Source organism: Falco punctatus (assembly GCF_963210335.1).
Source record: "Falco punctatus genome assembly, chromosome: 2".
NCBI lineage: Eukaryota > Metazoa > Chordata > Aves > Falconiformes > Falconidae > Falco > Falco punctatus.
The window spans coordinates 118699314-118714862 of NC_137581.1; the positions used below are offsets into that span (position 1 = coordinate 118699314).

The 15549-nt window shown below is 41.9% G+C and overlaps 2 protein-coding genes and 1 long non-coding RNA gene across 6 annotated transcripts in view; all 3 read left to right on the forward strand.

The window, feature by feature from the left end:
* Nucleotides 1-12371, forward strand: part of CIP2A (cellular inhibitor of PP2A) — a 28213-nt gene extending 15842 nt beyond the window's left edge. The window contains exons 14-21 of the mRNA XM_080376167.1: nt 609-801; nt 4196-4270; nt 4354-4464; nt 5189-5385; nt 7070-7183; nt 8980-9062; nt 9633-9772; nt 10853-12371. Coding sequence (XP_080232293.1) covers nt 609-801; nt 4196-4270; nt 4354-4464; nt 5189-5385; nt 7070-7183; nt 8980-9062; nt 9633-9772; nt 10853-11023 — 1084 coding nt within the window. The 3' untranslated portion in view covers nt 11024-12371. The remainder of the gene's footprint in view (nt 1-608; nt 802-4195; nt 4271-4353; nt 4465-5188; nt 5386-7069; nt 7184-8979; nt 9063-9632; nt 9773-10852) is intronic.
* Nucleotides 808-2884, forward strand: LOC308059205. Its single transcript, XR_013926168.1, has 2 exons — nt 808-2445; nt 2510-2884. It is a non-coding gene; the product is annotated as an uncharacterized lncRNA (long non-coding RNA).
* Nucleotides 12170-15549, forward strand: part of MYH15 (myosin heavy chain 15) — a 72221-nt gene continuing 68841 nt past the window's right edge. For 3 of the 4 annotated variants that reach the window (XM_080376161.1, XM_080376162.1, XM_080376165.1), the window contains exons 1-2: nt 12170-12298; nt 12800-13142. The gene's annotated coding sequence lies outside the window, so the exon portion shown is untranslated. Of the gene's footprint in view, nt 12299-12799; nt 14459-15549 lie in introns of all 4 variants that reach the window. The other variant, XM_080376164.1, reaches the window with a different exon arrangement.

A 15549-nucleotide genomic window follows, 5' to 3' on the forward strand; every position in this document is an offset into this window, starting at 1 on the left:
TCTGTCTAAGCTTTTATGTTCTCTTCCCTGTCCAAATTTTAACTGATTGCACTCTTATCTGTATACTTAAACTCTGGTTAAAAAGTACAAAATTAAATGTGCTGTACTCAATATAGTATTGTAAAATAGCATCGCAGGCAAAGAAAAACTAAGGTCTATTGGTTGCACTCTGCCTTTTTATGATTCAGTCTTTTTATGACTAATAAAAATTCTCACTAAATGCCTTCTTGATCTTCTTACTTACAAACAGCGGCCTAGTTAGTTTGAATAGTGGTGTGGGAAATAACCTGTCTCACAGACTAATAAGAGACAGATGATCTGTTCTCAAGAAGCGCTGAACACGGTGCCCTTTCTGGTGAGGTACTGCATTTGTTTCTAAAGGTTAGCCATGACAGGCTTTCATTTTTTCTGCTTTCTGTATCTCCAGACAGCTTGGGCACATGTCTGATGCTACATCTTAATGCTGTGTGATAATGCAAATATGACTGTTCTGTAATCTGTTTTCAACGAAAGAGAAGTTAGTTATGTTATGAAACTGTTATCATCTTCAATCCTTGCAATGATATTTGTAGCAGGTTGTTTCATTTATAGCCTTTATGTTTATACAGGCTTGGTGAAAGCATTGCAGCAAATAATGCTTACAGGCAACAAGAAATGGAGCACGCATCAAAAAGGATCCAAACGCAGTCACCCTTGACCAGCATTTCTTTGGTGAGGTGTTCTTCATCCTGTCCTTCTAGTGACGAATCCACAACTTCAAATATTCAGGAATTAATACAAAAACTTCATTCTGGACTAAAGGTTAGTAGAATTTATATACCCTTGTTAAATACTGACTTTTTTTAACAGAAATTAAAATCCAAGTGTCAGGCTATAGCACATGTGTCAGTTAAGTTCAGTTTAGATTCTTGCCTGTTTAGAACGTGCTCCGCTTAGCGAGCTCCTGAGCAGAATTCAGTGATGGTTCTTTGTACTACATCAGAAGCTGGGCTCCTGAAGATCCCTTTCTCCAGTGGTGTTGCCCACACTCATCTGACATCTGTCTGCACATCTGACAGCTATAGTCTCAACAGCTTAGACGTGCTGGGACATGTATAAGTGTCCTCCTCCCCCTGCTCCCCGAGAAATAACCTGTGATAAAATACAGATGATACGCTGCTTTAGAAGAGTATGGTGCAACGCTTGTACGCCTAAACATGCATACAAGCATTTTGCTTTTCTTGCCTGTAGCTGACTCTTTCACATCCGCAGTTCAATTTTTGTGGCCTTTTTGGAAAGGCACTGTTACTACTTCAGAAAAAAGTTTTTGTTTCCCTCTGCAGCATCATGCATTGCGAATGAGACACTCCTAACAGGGACCACAGACAGTGTGCTGTTTTGTGGGCCATGCTATCAGATACTGAATATATTTCCTCTTTCTCTTTTCTGTTCAAAGCAAGTTAGTAGCTTTGTAGCTGCTTTAGACTGAGTGATGGATGATTACTTCTATTTTCTTCTGGCTTAAAAGAACTGTATGCAAATTGGGAAAATGAACAAAGTGCCTGTTAACAGCTTGAGATCATAGAATCATGCAGGTTGGAAAAGACCCTTGAGGTGGAGTCTAACTGTAAACCTGACACTGCCAAGCCCACCCTTGAGTCGTGTTGTGTCGGAGTGCCGCAGCTGCATGGCTTTTAAAGACCCGCGGGGATGGTGACTCGGCCATGTCCCTGGGCAGCCTGTGCCAGTGCTTGACAACCCTTCTGGGGAAGAAAATTCTCCTAATATCACATGTAAATGTCCCCTGGCACAACCTGAGGCTGTTTCCTCCTGTCCTGTTGCTTCTTTACTTGGGAGAAGAGACTGACCACTACCTGCCTACCGCCACCTTTCAGGTAGCTGTAGGGAGTGATAAGATCCCTCTGGGCTGAGCACCCCCAGCTGCCCCCCCTTCCCCCCCTGCCCGGCTCTGGACACGCTCCAGCCCCCCTACGTCCCTCTGGGCCTGAGGGGCCCGAAACTGAACCCAGGGCTCGAGGTGCGGCCCCACCAGCGCCGAGCACAGGGGCACGGGCACTGCCCTGGCCCTGCTGGCCACACCGTTTCGGATCCGAGCCAGGGTGCTGTTGGCCTCCTGGGCCACCTGGGCACACTGGGGGCTCATGTCCAGCCGGCTGCTGACCAGCACCCCCGGGCCCTTTCCATGGGGCAGCTTTGAGCCGCTCTGCCCCCAGCCCGCAGCGCTGTGGGGCTGGTGTGACCCACGGGCAGGACCCGGCACTTGGCCATGTTGAACCTCACACAACTGGCCTTGGTCCATCCCCCAGCCTGCCCAGACCCCCTGCAGAGCCTCCTGCCCCCAGCACGGCAGCACTCCCCCCAGCCTGGTGCCAGCTGCTACAGTTCAGAGGTTAAAGATGACTCGAACACCGCTCCGGGAACGCGGCTTTTCCCGCGGGGAGGTGCGTGTGGCCGGGGCGCGCCGAGTGTCGCAGCCGCCCGGCTCGGGAAGGCAGCCTGGGCGCCGGAGCTGCCGCACGTCGGGAGCCGCGGGCGCAGCCCCGCGTTGGCCGTGCCGCCCCGGCAGCCTTTCCCGTGCCTCTGGGCTCGGGGCGAGGCCTGGGGGGCGGCGGGGCCGGGCGGCTGCTGGCGGCGGCTCCCTGCCCTGTCGCGGGGCGAGCGCCGAGGGGCGGCAGGAGAGAAGGGAGCGGGCGAGGGGGCGCGGGGCTGAGCGGCGGCGGCACGAGGAGGGCCGCCCGCAGGGTCCCCGGGGCGCAGCCCGGAGGCGGCGGGGGCCGGGGCCGCGTGCCCCGCGGGCGGTGCCGGGAGAGGCCGCGCCCTGGGTGCCGGCGCCGCGCGCCCCGCCCGCTGGCCCGTGGGCTGCCCCGGCGGCGGGCGGCGCACAGCGACCCCTAGTGGTGTGCGGCCGCTCGGCCCCGCCCCCGGCGCCCCCCGCCTCGGCTTCGCGCCCCGCTGCGGGGACACGGGGCACTCTGCGGCAGCGCCCCCCGCCCCTTGTCGGAGCTGACAAGAACGACCCTCGCCGAGGGACCGGCTCCGCTCCGCCGCTGCAGCGATCGGGCAAACGGCCCCGGCAGCCGGCGCTGCTTCGCTACGGGCGCTGCCGCCGCCTTCTCCCCCCGTGCCTGGTTGCCGGGGCCGCCCCGCAGCGCTGCCCGTGCCCGGTGCGCAGCAGCCGCGGCGCCTGGCTGTGCTGCTGCCGTTTTTCAAGGGAGAAAGCTATCTAGGAATTGAGCCAATCTTTTCTTAGACCTTCTAATTAGTAGACTTTTCCTTTAAAAATCAATCGACACATTAACTTAAAATATCCAGTACTCCATCTCTGTGCGTTCCATGTGTTGTGTGAAGCTCAAACGTATGTAAAAATAATACTAAAAAAAAAAACCTCAGAAAATACTTTTAATAGTATTACCATACAAAAGAGTGAAGGGAAGTTCTAGAAGCATTTCTTACAGTAGTAGTATGTAAAAGGACATAGAGCTGGCAAGTTCGCAAGCAGAAAAAGAAACTTGTTTCCTACTTTAGGGACAGGAAAATGAGAACTGGAGCTATGTGGGGGCTGCTGCAAATATGCCAAAAAAAATCTTATCTAATGGGTCAAATGGTGCAGAGATGGACGGTAGCTTCTCCGTAGGTGGGATGGCTTGCACTTGGCATTCATCAGCATATATCACCAGCTGTTCAAAACTGCTGTTATAGTAGTATTGCCTTAAGAAAAAACATCTCAAAACAAGTAGCAGTCTCACTTGACTTGGGCATTTATTTTAATAAACACTTCAGACTTGTTGTGTGATATATGGTAAATTTCCTTTAGCAAGTCAGTGGGCTAACATAGTAAGTCTGCTCTGGATACTATCCTTTAAGAACAACTTTCCTGGGCCTTTTGTGATAGTCTGTGTGTTGAGAAGGCTATGGTATATGAATAAGGATTTTTAGCCACGTGTATTTTGTGCTGTAATTATTTGGATGTATTACTTCAGGTTTCCTATGAGGGACTGCTAATTCTCCAGCAAAGATTAGACCAAGGGGAATCATTTTAGAGTGTGATGTTACTCTTTCGCAGTGCTGGACTGATAGTCTGAACTGAAAAGCTAGTGGACAGGTAGGATTCACAGAACTGAGCTCTTTAGGCACATGTTACCTGGCTAAGTAAATACAAATTTAGGGTAGCAGTAATTGGAAACTCCTTTCACAGGTGAAGGAGCCGTTCCCCGATATGAGGATATCTGATATAATGGATGTCTACGAGCAGAAGCTGTCAACATTAGCAGTGAGTACAGCCTAACATGTATGGGTACATTGCTGTCTGTGCATTCAGAAAGCGTTCATGACAAATGTTCTTCTTGCGTGCAGTCTAAAGAAACAAGGCTGCAAGACCTTTTGGAAGCCAAGGCAGCAGCTCTGGCTCAGGCTGACAGGCTGATGGCTCAGTACCGATGTCAGAGAGCCCAGGCTGAGTCCGAGGTAAGGAGCTTCCTTCTGGGACACGGGTGGGACTAATAATTGTGTGGGTAGCTTTACCTATGATTGCATGCGTTGGAACTCTATGCTGCTTAGCTGTAAGCTACACTTGCAAGTTAGGACAGTCTTAATTTTCATCATAAACATCCTGGTTTCCTCTGGATTGTTTGGAACAGTTTTCTTCTAATGTCTGTTTCCCTTGTGGGAAGTTTACAAAAGTAACCTTCTGTAGTGATAATTGTTCGTCAGCCATAAGTGTTAATTTAATGGTAGTAATCTTAAAAATAAAGCCACTATTCTATATAGAATTTGCTGGTATAGGAAAACTGTTGCCTGTTTGTACCTTTTAATAACTTGTCAAAGATGAAATTTCAAACAAAGGTTGCTTCTGTGCAGTATATATTTGAGGTATGCATTGAAAACTCAGAATCATTTCTATTCTTTAAATGTTACAATGAAGATTGGGCTGCAGATTACTAAATCCATACCTAAAATGTATCATCTTTTACTTTCTTCTTTCCTCTCCCCTTACACTGTCTATAAAGGGAGCTTAAAGGAATTTAGTGAACAAATTAATTTGTGGTTAACATTAGGTGAGAGAAATCCTTTTCTTAGTGTAGCTGATAGTATTTTAGCATTAGATCTATGGCCTGAAGTATGCCTATTACAAAGTGACTTGTGAAACAGAATTGCTTGTAACTGTGGGGGTTATCTTTCCACTCAAAAGGCAAGAACTCTTGCTGCAATGTTGAAGGATGCAGAACGAAAAAATGAAGAACTTAATGATTTGCTGAAAGCTCAGCAGGTAGAATCTGAAAGAGCACGGACTGATACTGAGCAGCTCTTTCAACACAACAGGAAATTACAAACAGTTGCTGAAGAACATGAAATACTGAAAAAATCCTCTGTTGATCTTCTTCAGAGGTAAGGCACGTAAGATCTTGAAGCAAATACTTTGTATTCAAAGAGCAGTGAAGCCCTTTTTACTGGGCTAAGAACGTTAGAAGGGCAGCATTACATGCTACTTCATGTTTTTAAGTGAAAAATTTGGGTTTTTTTTCTTTCTTCTGTATGCTTGTCAGTGAGGTTAACTTAAGTCATTCAAGAAGTCAATGTGTTAAATGAAACAACAACTGAAGTTGAAGGTCCGGTTCAGGAAACAGCATGAACTTGGTATAAAAAGGAGCATTGTTCTCTAAGAAAAATTAACAATGCTTAGTTTCTATTAGTATTATACCATATTCTTGGCGTCTTTCTTTCATCTTACATGCTGTCTTGACATGCTATAAATAATCTGGAGCAGCAGCCATGAGCTGTATGTCTGCATGAGGTAGGAGCTTGCATCTTTGATCACTTCTGTAGCAAATTTGACTGAAATTAGGTAAAAGTGAGGTAGGAAGGATGGAGGCACTTGCGTGTCCTAAATTATTTATAAGCATTATTTCTTTATGATCTTAAGCTCAAAAAGGACATGTGAGACACAAAAAGTATGTAAAATTAGAAACTATTTTTTATGTTTATGAAAATAGAATGTGCTTTGGAAGAATAAGAGCTTGAAAGAGCTTTGGCTTTTCAGCTCATATGAGCTGTCCCCGTCACTAGGTGTCAGCAAGGCAAAGAAGCTGACTAAATTGAGAGCAAGTTTCTTGCTTAAATAATGGGTAGCAGGTATTATATGACACAATTTTGGAGGCATATTGCTGCCTGTAAGGGAGTCACTGTGGGAGGAAATATGTATAAAACTTTTTTCCATGATGGGGTTTCTTGAGTCAGTATCTAGTATGGTCACTACGGAAGTGCCTCCTTTTTTTGCTTGAATTGTATGTAGCCATACTTATGAACACTTATTTGACTAGTTCATGTGAAATAAACCAGCCTCTGTCTAGTATCTAATAGTTGTAAATTCTCCAAAATAGGAACAAATAGCTTATAACGTGTTATAAACCTTATAATGTGTTTATAAAGCAAAAACTTGCTTTCTAAACAATCTGCACGCTTTAAATATGGTGTTCCATAAAAACAATCAGATAACTGACACCAGGGGAGAGAATTTTCTTTTAGTAGGAACACATTTGCTCGGAGTGTGATATCTGCTTCATAAACTTGTATTAAATGCACATTGCATCGTTTTTAGTATCACGAGACAACTGGAGGTCCTAGACTGACTCAAAGGGTCCTTTAAAAGATGACTGAAAATAGCTAATTTATAATAGTTTGTATATATCAAATTTCTAAAGGCATCTGTATGTTTTGTCAGTTCCTAAGAGTTTTCTAATGGAGGAAGGTTGTTTCCTGATAATTAATAATCAAGAGTATGTAAGGGATCCACTGAAGGTTGATTTGTTGGTTTTTGCTTGGGTTTTTTTTTCTATCTCCAAGTATGTTCATTTAACAAACAAAAATCCACCCAAAAAACGCCAACACCCAAACAACAACAACCAGAAAATCCTGAACTGACCCCCCCCTCCCCCTGCAAACACCTTGCTTTTAGCTTGAGTGGGATGATTGCAGACATGATGTAAAGTATTTTTATTTGACAAACTATTAAAGTAAAAGCTTTTCAAAAGTACTTAGAGCCTTCAACCACAACCCTGTAATTAATTTGTAGGTATGAAACAACTGAAAGACAATATAAAGATCTACAGATTACATGCAATTCACTAAATAAGCAAATGGAGGCAGTGAAGAAACTAAATGAATCACTTAAGCAACAGAATGACAGGTAAGTTCAGTTCAGTCTCGTTAAAGCAAATTAAAGATAAACAGTAATACTAAATGGCATTTTAGTCTCAATTTTTCAACTGTGCTTTAAGTAACATCTAAGAAATGGAGTTAGTGGAAGCAAAATAAGCTTCATTGCTTTGTATGTGTATGTTAGATGAAAATCCATAGTAGTGACTTTGGTGGTTTATTTTGTTTACTGCTGTTACTGGTTGGGAGCAGGGAGGAATATCTACAGACTTCGGTGACAATAGGAATTAAAGAGCAATGAAGACAACGCAATTCTTGGGGGGGGTTTTGTGGGGGGAGGTGTTTTTTGGTTGTTGTTGAGTTCTTAAATGCTGTTACCACCCAAGGATTTCCACGTATTCCCTTTTAGCCTGCGAGGTTCCTCTGTAATGTTATAGATCAGGAAAAAAAAACCAACACCCAACCCTGCTAAACTGATACATTTTAAAAATATATTGGAAATAGTGATGGTTGGTATTCTGTCTGTGGTATAAAATATCATTCCTCGACCATGAAACTAGCATTACTTATGTCTTCTTGAGGACTACCTATAATTTTTTTCCTTTTTGACCTTTCACCCATATAACCTGGGGAATAGGGTTCCTCTTTGACAGGTTTTATTTAATACTTAATTTTGCAGAAGATAACTTTTAAAATATGCTTACAGGCAGACCTTGTATTCAGTTTAGAAATAAAACTTGGTTTTACTTGCAAAGTTTAGTTCATCCTTCCAGGCTGTTGCCTTGTCAGTAATCAGAGCAGTCCCAATCACTGCCTTGAATTCTGATTCAAATGGAAAAAAATTCATACAGATACATCCGTTTGGTTCGGAATAAATTTGGACACTTACTTTTGCTGATGCAATATGCGGCTCAGTGTAATTGGGAGATATTCTGATAAAAGCTGCCCCTCTCTAAAGGTGGGTTGGGGGAGCAGTTATTACGTAGATGTTCTTGAACTGCCACAAATAAGATGAAGGCCATGGAAATATATTCCCTCCCATCTTGCTAGAGGCTGCAGCTTAGAAACTGGTAGGTAGGAAGTGGATAAACAAGTAAATGAGCGACAGCAGATGCCATTTAGGCAAGGCAAAATTAGGCTAGCTAGTAACGGAAAAAGTAGATTAGCTTCACAGAGTATAAAGAACTGGGATTATAGTTATAATGCTGGTAGATGACAGTACCTCTGTATTAAATGATTGTGGAAGCAAAATAATTATCCTAACTAGCAAAAGCTGAAGCAGACATATGTGGGATACGGCAGTATCGTATGAAATGTATACCGAGTGTTTGCAACAATCTGGAAGATGTTCAGAACGGTCTTGGAAAATCTTTATGCATACATGGGCTTGCATGGATAATACCTGAAGCATTTTACTAGCGGTATTGTTGATTTAGGAGCATACCAATAGCTAAAGCCCCAGCATCCTTAGTCACTAGTGGCGGTGAATTTTGAGTTGGGTTGAATGACACTGTCAGTCCTGTCAGGGTATTTTGAATGCTTTGTGGCTGTAATCAAAAGCGACAGTTTCTGGTGTTTAAGCTCCAGGGATCAACCTTTTCAGTAGTTTCTACGGTGGCTCTATGACCAGAGAAGGGAAATGACTTTTTTAGGGGGGAAAATGGAAATAAAATCTGTCTGTGCCCATACCTTGCAAATTCATAGGTTTGATCATTTGAAGCTCTGACATAACTGGAAATTACACAGAAATCATTCCAGCTTCTTAGGACAGAGAAATGGCAGCATATCTCACTTTGATCATTAAAATGTATTTCTTTGCAACTTTAGGACTGCCGCACAATTGGTAGAAACTGAACATCACAGAAAAGAATTAGAGCAACAGCTACAGGAGAGAGATGGCAAAATAGCAAGTAAGTCACTTACCTAAAGGTCACTGAGCCTTGAGAACTAACTAGATTAACCAGGTGTTATTAGGGGCTCTAGATAAGCAGCTGTATCTTACCAGTAACTTGTAAACCTTAAAAGTTAGCCAGGGATACATAATTTAAACAGTTGAATGTAACAAATACAGATTTCTAATTTTTTTTGGAAAGCACACATAAATTTGATTTCCCAGACTATATGGACCTCACTAAATCTCTGCACATCATCATATGTCCCTTCAGGATCTTTATACAGCACGTCTATCAGAACCATTTTCTGTAGGAACTGCAAATTCCAAGAGCTTAATTTAACTTTTCTGCAAATGACTGGAAGCAACCGCTAAAGCCTGGCAGTAGGTGGCACTACTCAGTAATTCAATTATTAGCAGCTAGCTGAGTCTAAAAAAGAAAAAAAAACACCAAAAAATAAACAAACAAAAAACCCCCCCCCAAAACAAAACATAAAAACAACAAAACCCCCTCAAACTTGTTTCCCAGGCAGTGCAGTATCTCTTTTAAGTTTGGCAACTCATCTTTTAATGTGTTTGTTTTCTTAAGCCTTGCAACAGAAAATAAAAGTTCTGGAAGAAAAACTGAAAGCTCAGCAGAAAGAAAAAACGGATATGGAACAAGCTATAGATATGCTTAGAAAGGAATTAAGTAAAACAGAGCAAGCAAGGAAAGAACTGAGTATCAAGGTAAGGAATTATTTGCACCTTCATTCTAGAGACTGGAATTTTAGGTATCTGTTTAACTGATGAAGTTGGTAAATCAATAGTTCAGTAGTAAATTAGGTAAAGAATCTAGAGTAGTCTGTGTAGTGGACAAGAACAAATTCTCTCAACTTTAGTGGCATGTCTTTTGAGTAGCTGAACTTGGAATTTAAGAGAGAAGTAGTCAAGGTCAGGTTCTAGTGAGGCTGTATGAAGCATGGTGTGTGAGTACGTAACATCTGAAAGGAGAAAAAAAAACAACAAAAAATAAATGTGTAGTACAATATTAAATAAGTAGCACATTCTTCTTCAGTAGTTTTGACTACTGTAAAATACAGATTGGCTTACTTTCTCTGCTTGTGTCCTGAATTAAGGTACATATGTACACACCAAAATGCATCTGAATTTGGTCTTTGAAATTCTAATAAAATATCTATTTTTATATCTAAGAAAAATAGTCTTTTTTCAAGAAAGAGACCAGTTTGGCTATACCACATTAACAGGGTAGTATTTAAAAAAGCCAAAACTAAATCCCTGAAACTTTAGTGCAGCCTGTATGTTCTTGCCTGTAGGTAAGGCTCCCTGTAAACTCTCAAGGCAGAGCTTCATCTTTCATGCAAACTGATCAGCAAATAGCTAACTGTGCAGTCTGGCAAATGTATTTACCATATTTCCATTTCCCTGGAAGCAAAGTCTAATCTCTCCAGGCAAGATTATCCATATATAGCAAATATTTCCATTGTTCCCAGTAAATACTTACTGGGGGGGGCTTGAAATGAAATGTGGATGGTTGAACTCTGAACACTTCTGCTTAAATAGGGCTATGATAACACGGGCGTTGGTGCTTTCCCATAGTATCTTAACATTTTGAAATGTGGCAGTAGCTGTAGTCATTCATGTGCACCACCTGTATAACTGAGTGATTTTTTTGAAACAAACTTGTAATTTTAAAACTTCTTTTTAATTACTTGCTTAAATTCACCGCCAGGCCACTCAGCATTCATTCTATTGTGTGGTTTTCAGTTGATAATGGAGGAAATCATAACGTTTTGTTTGTTTCTACAGGCATCTTCTCTGGAAGTTCAAAAATCCCAGTTGGAGGGACGCTTGGAAGAAAAAGAAGCACTTGTGAAACTACAGAAGGAAGAACTGAACAGACACTCCAATATGATTGCAATGATTCACAGTCTAAGTGGTGGCAAGTTAAGTGCAGAGGCAGTGAACCTCAGTTTATAGGGCTCTGTTAGGACTTCTAGTAGTTTATACATACGTATGAATATATGTAAAGAATTTTAAACCTGAAGCTAGCATACTGTCTGATTTGAGAAAAAAACAAACAACTAAAATTAAAGTAGCCTAACTATAAGCTGAGAAGGAAAAAGTAGTTAATTGTGGAAGCTTTGATCCAAAAGAACTGAGCTACTGTATAGCAAATAGGTCTTCTGGTGGTCGTGGTAAGAACTATTACCATCTGTATTGGGAGCTGAACGCAACTTTTGCTAGTGACTAACCTTCCTAAATACATACAGGGAAACGTAAAGCAAAATAGGAGTCACTGTCAACGTTTTTTGTCTGTATATTCTTCTATTGGTGGTCTGGCAAGCAGCATGCTTTATAGGCTAAGCACTTTTATAACTTAATCTTGTTAATTTTGTCTCTTCTGATTAACATCATTTGTGCAGTGGTGCTTCCTGATGTCTGAGATGCAAACATAAAAATAAAATGGATATCAATTAGAACATGCTACATTGAAAGCTGTGGTTATCAGCATATTTGTGCCAGTGCTTCAAAGAGGAGTTTCTCGTTATGAGAAGACATGAATTCGAGCAAGTAGAATACGTTTAAATGACTTCTCAGCAAGTATCAACAATTAGGGAAAGCATGCTAAAATGAAATACATGAGTGTATAAATATTTCTTAAATACTAGATAATACTTTCCTAATCCTACACTTCTTTTCATTCTTTAAAAAGATCTGCACTTTTTTGATACTCCTATCTGGTATGTGCTGGCTATTGTCAGCATTGTCGTTTTCTCCTGCACACCGACAGGATTTCTTGTATTGTTCATAGTATAACTATTCAGGTCATTTTGTGTTTTAAAAAATATACTTTCATACGAAATACTAGTACTGGAATTTGATGCACGCTTTTGAAGGGCCAGAACACTTTTCTGTTCTTACACGTGACATGAATAACATGTCTTTTAGCAGTTGGTAGAACTATCTCATTAGTATCTGTATTTTGGTAGAACTACCAGCATTTTGGATAATCTAATGTGTATCTTTTGCTGTAGCATTTTTGCCTTTATTTGTATCTTAATTTGTAATGGCTAGATTTTAAAATACTTGAGATTCTTTGTTTTTCAGTTGTGTAATAGATGTGTCTTACTGAGTCTGTTCAACTCATGTCTAAGTACAGCCTCGTACATTCTGTTGCGATTATACAACATCAGATGAATTGTATCTATTATAACTTGTTACTGAAATACAGCTTTTATAACTTAACCACAGGTAAGGTTTATAGATATTGTTCTGGTCTCTGAAGACCAGGGGAATAAAAAATAAAATAAAAATAGCTGCTTTATTTTCTGTGGTTTATGTATTCTGTTAAGAGAGGTAAATTACAGGGATGACTGCCAACTTTGTGCACAACGCATGCAGTTTGGAGGCCTTACTGCATTAAATGCAGTTATAGCTTAGGAAGGTCATACCCAAATATCAGAATTGCTGAGTTGAGGGAGTTTGTTAGTTCTGCAGAAACAGTTGGGAAGGGAAGCTTCCTTAACCATAAATTTTTAATTTGGTCTAACGGGTTAAGAAATTAGTGTGTCTAAGTAAATTTGCAGACGTGGGTTCATTTCTGTTTAAGTCTCTTGGTCACGGGGAAAGGGTAAGTAAATGTTTGGTTTGCTCCTTTTCTGCCAGAAACTGCTCATGTAAAGAAATTCCAGTAGGAAATGCCAAGTGTAATACTAATTTAACTGATAAATGCTGGTCTGACTTTTGTTTTAGAATGGTGGAATAGGAGGGCAAGAATGTCAAGCTGCTCACCCAAGCAAGGTTATGCAGCAGTAAGATTCATGTCACCAGAAAATGGTAAACAAATCTTTGGAGTTTACATGATAGAAATCTAGAGTAATAAGTATGGTGTATAAATATTGATTTTTTTTTTTTTTTTTTTTTTAAGTTTTATTTGGGGTTCCCCCCGGTCTGTGGTTAAAGATGCTGCTCAGTATGCTGCTCTAAGCCAAGTGTTGCTGAACTCTGTCCAGTTGCATAACAAACAAATGCGTGGACACATCAAGCTGCTTTGACAGCATTTCTGTGTTCTTTCCTGGCAGTGCTCTTCCAATTGGTAATGAATAGTGGCTAACAGAACTAGCAAATACACTGATGTCCGTTTAAAACTTTGTTCAAAACGTAGTGCTCTTCACTGTAGGAAAACCTGTAGATTTTTATACTTAATTCATGCAGAGAAATAGCTACAGTCTGGGGTTTTGCTTTTAGGCATCCTGATATTATCGGTGTTCATAATAGCTCTGTAATAAGGTTCCCTGTGCAGTTTTTATAGTTGTTGCATGCTGTATCCAATATGCTATTGGACTTTTTTCTTTCCCCACAGGCTTCCTCATTTAGTGCAGAGAGTAGCTGGCACCAGTACAACAGCTCTTCCAGAGAGTCAATTTTTAATTATCTGTGTTATGTCAGGTTGTCAATTGCCTGTTTTGCAAGTGCAGAGACTCTTGAGCTGTCTTAGTTCTGAGCAACCTCGCGTCTCCTTACTGGGCATTCTGGTACTTCTGTCTGAAAGTAGATGGCTCTTCTTCTGCATCATCTGGAGGAAGCTTTCCATTCAGCATGTGGCTTTATATAGCTTTGTACGTTATTTCAGTCATGCTGTAAAAACAGTGGTTTTCTGTAGCATGTGTTTTCTGTGCTTTCTAGTTCTTTTTGGTGTATTCTTGAGGGATAATGAGACAGTAAACAGTTTGGAGTTGATGCTCTTCAGTTCATCATCTGTTGTATGTTGTCTTCATCTTACCACCCCCCTTCTTTTTGGTCTCGCTCCTGCATTCTTTGATCTTTTTCTCCTTCTCTGCTAGTGGTTTATTTTAGGCTTTCACTTTCCCCTACTTCTCCATCTCTCCACTTATCTTTCACCACTGATTCTAAGTGACGGTGCCTGTCACTTGTTTCTCCCCGGTGAAGCCTCGGTCCTGTGTTGAAATTATGAAGTTTTTCTTGTGTGCTTTCGGGTCTGGGAGTGGATTCTCTCCCACCCCTGGGGTACAACAGGCTGTGGAATTGGAACGCTTGACTTCTGAATTGTGCAGTTGATCATCCTCACCTGCACAGAAGATGTAACATGAAGCTTTTCCTGAAACAGTTCCCGTAGTGTCATTGTCCTCCCCCTATGCTTCCCCCTTATAATCAAGGCAGAGCGTTTTTGTCTTATTAGTCTGCTCAAAATATCTGTGCTGTGTATTTGTGCTAGCACGGGCAACTTAATGTAAGCAAAAAAACCCTTTCCTCCCAGGCTTGTGAAAATTGGGCTGGAATTTTCTTAACTTCAGGATGAAGTTAATATCCTGCGCAAACGGTGGGACTGCAGAGCTGTACAAACGGAAAGCATGGCCTTGCTGTAGGAAGTGATCCTAAATGTAAGTGCTGGTAAGTAAGCCCTGTGTAACACCAGCGATATAATGGTCAGCTGATACGGTCTTTGGGAGGTATTTCAGGAAGTATTTCGTACTGATTGTGAGTAGTAGGATTTATTTAGTGGTGGTGGTAAAATTCAGGGTAAAGAAGTCTGAAAACCACTTACTACAGCTTCAGCAGTGGCGAAAGTGTTAACTGCTGGTTAGGATTTATGGCTTGTTTATGCTGACAATTTTCTTGATTCATAGGTATGTGTCTAGTTCTCTAAGAGTTGTCTAGCAGTGCACTCTTCTGGAATAAGTGCAGGTCAAAAAAGGGATAAACTCAGCTGAAACTGTGATACTCAGCTTTATAGGTTTGCTGTAAGTGTTCTTGTGAAGATGTAAGAAGAGGTTCTCTGCTCCCTTTTCTTAGAGTTTATTGTTGGCAGCCAAAGATCAAGTATTTTTAGGCAAGTACTTATTTCACAAAAAACGCTTTCAACCTTGCAAAGTTGGCTTTTATACATAAAAACTCCTCCATGCATTCCCATCTGGTTACTTTTGAAATCTTCGGATTTGTTCGCTGTCTGGAACAGGCTTCCTTTCCAACTCCTTCTCACCAGCTTCCCTTCTGCAGCGTGATCAGACTGGGAGCAGCCTGCAGCCTGCTAGCTTTATATCCCCAGTGACACGTTCATCTCCCTCTACCCTGGTCCGATCTACATTGGCTGCTTTCCTAGCAGTACAGGGAGATGAGGGATAACTAGTTAGGCTGAATTATGCCGCACTGAAAACTGTGTAGCTGTTGATGTAAATATCCTGGTAGTCCCGGACCGTACCTGGCAAGCAGGGCAAGATGCTTCCCCACTGCTGGAACAGCAGTCTGGGTGGTTCTGCTCACTGCTGGGAAAATTAGGCACCTTTACCAAAGAGGATGTCCCTTGTGGAACAGAAATAACAAGGTAGCATGATCCTCATGTTTATGTCCAGCCTCTCTGAGAACCTCAGGCCGGCAGGTGCAAACAGTTGCAGGATGTCAAACCCTTGCCAAGGAACGAGCTTGTGCCCCTTCTGTCCTGGTGCTGTTTGGCCGGGAGTTAACTGGTGGTCCTGGCTGAGGAG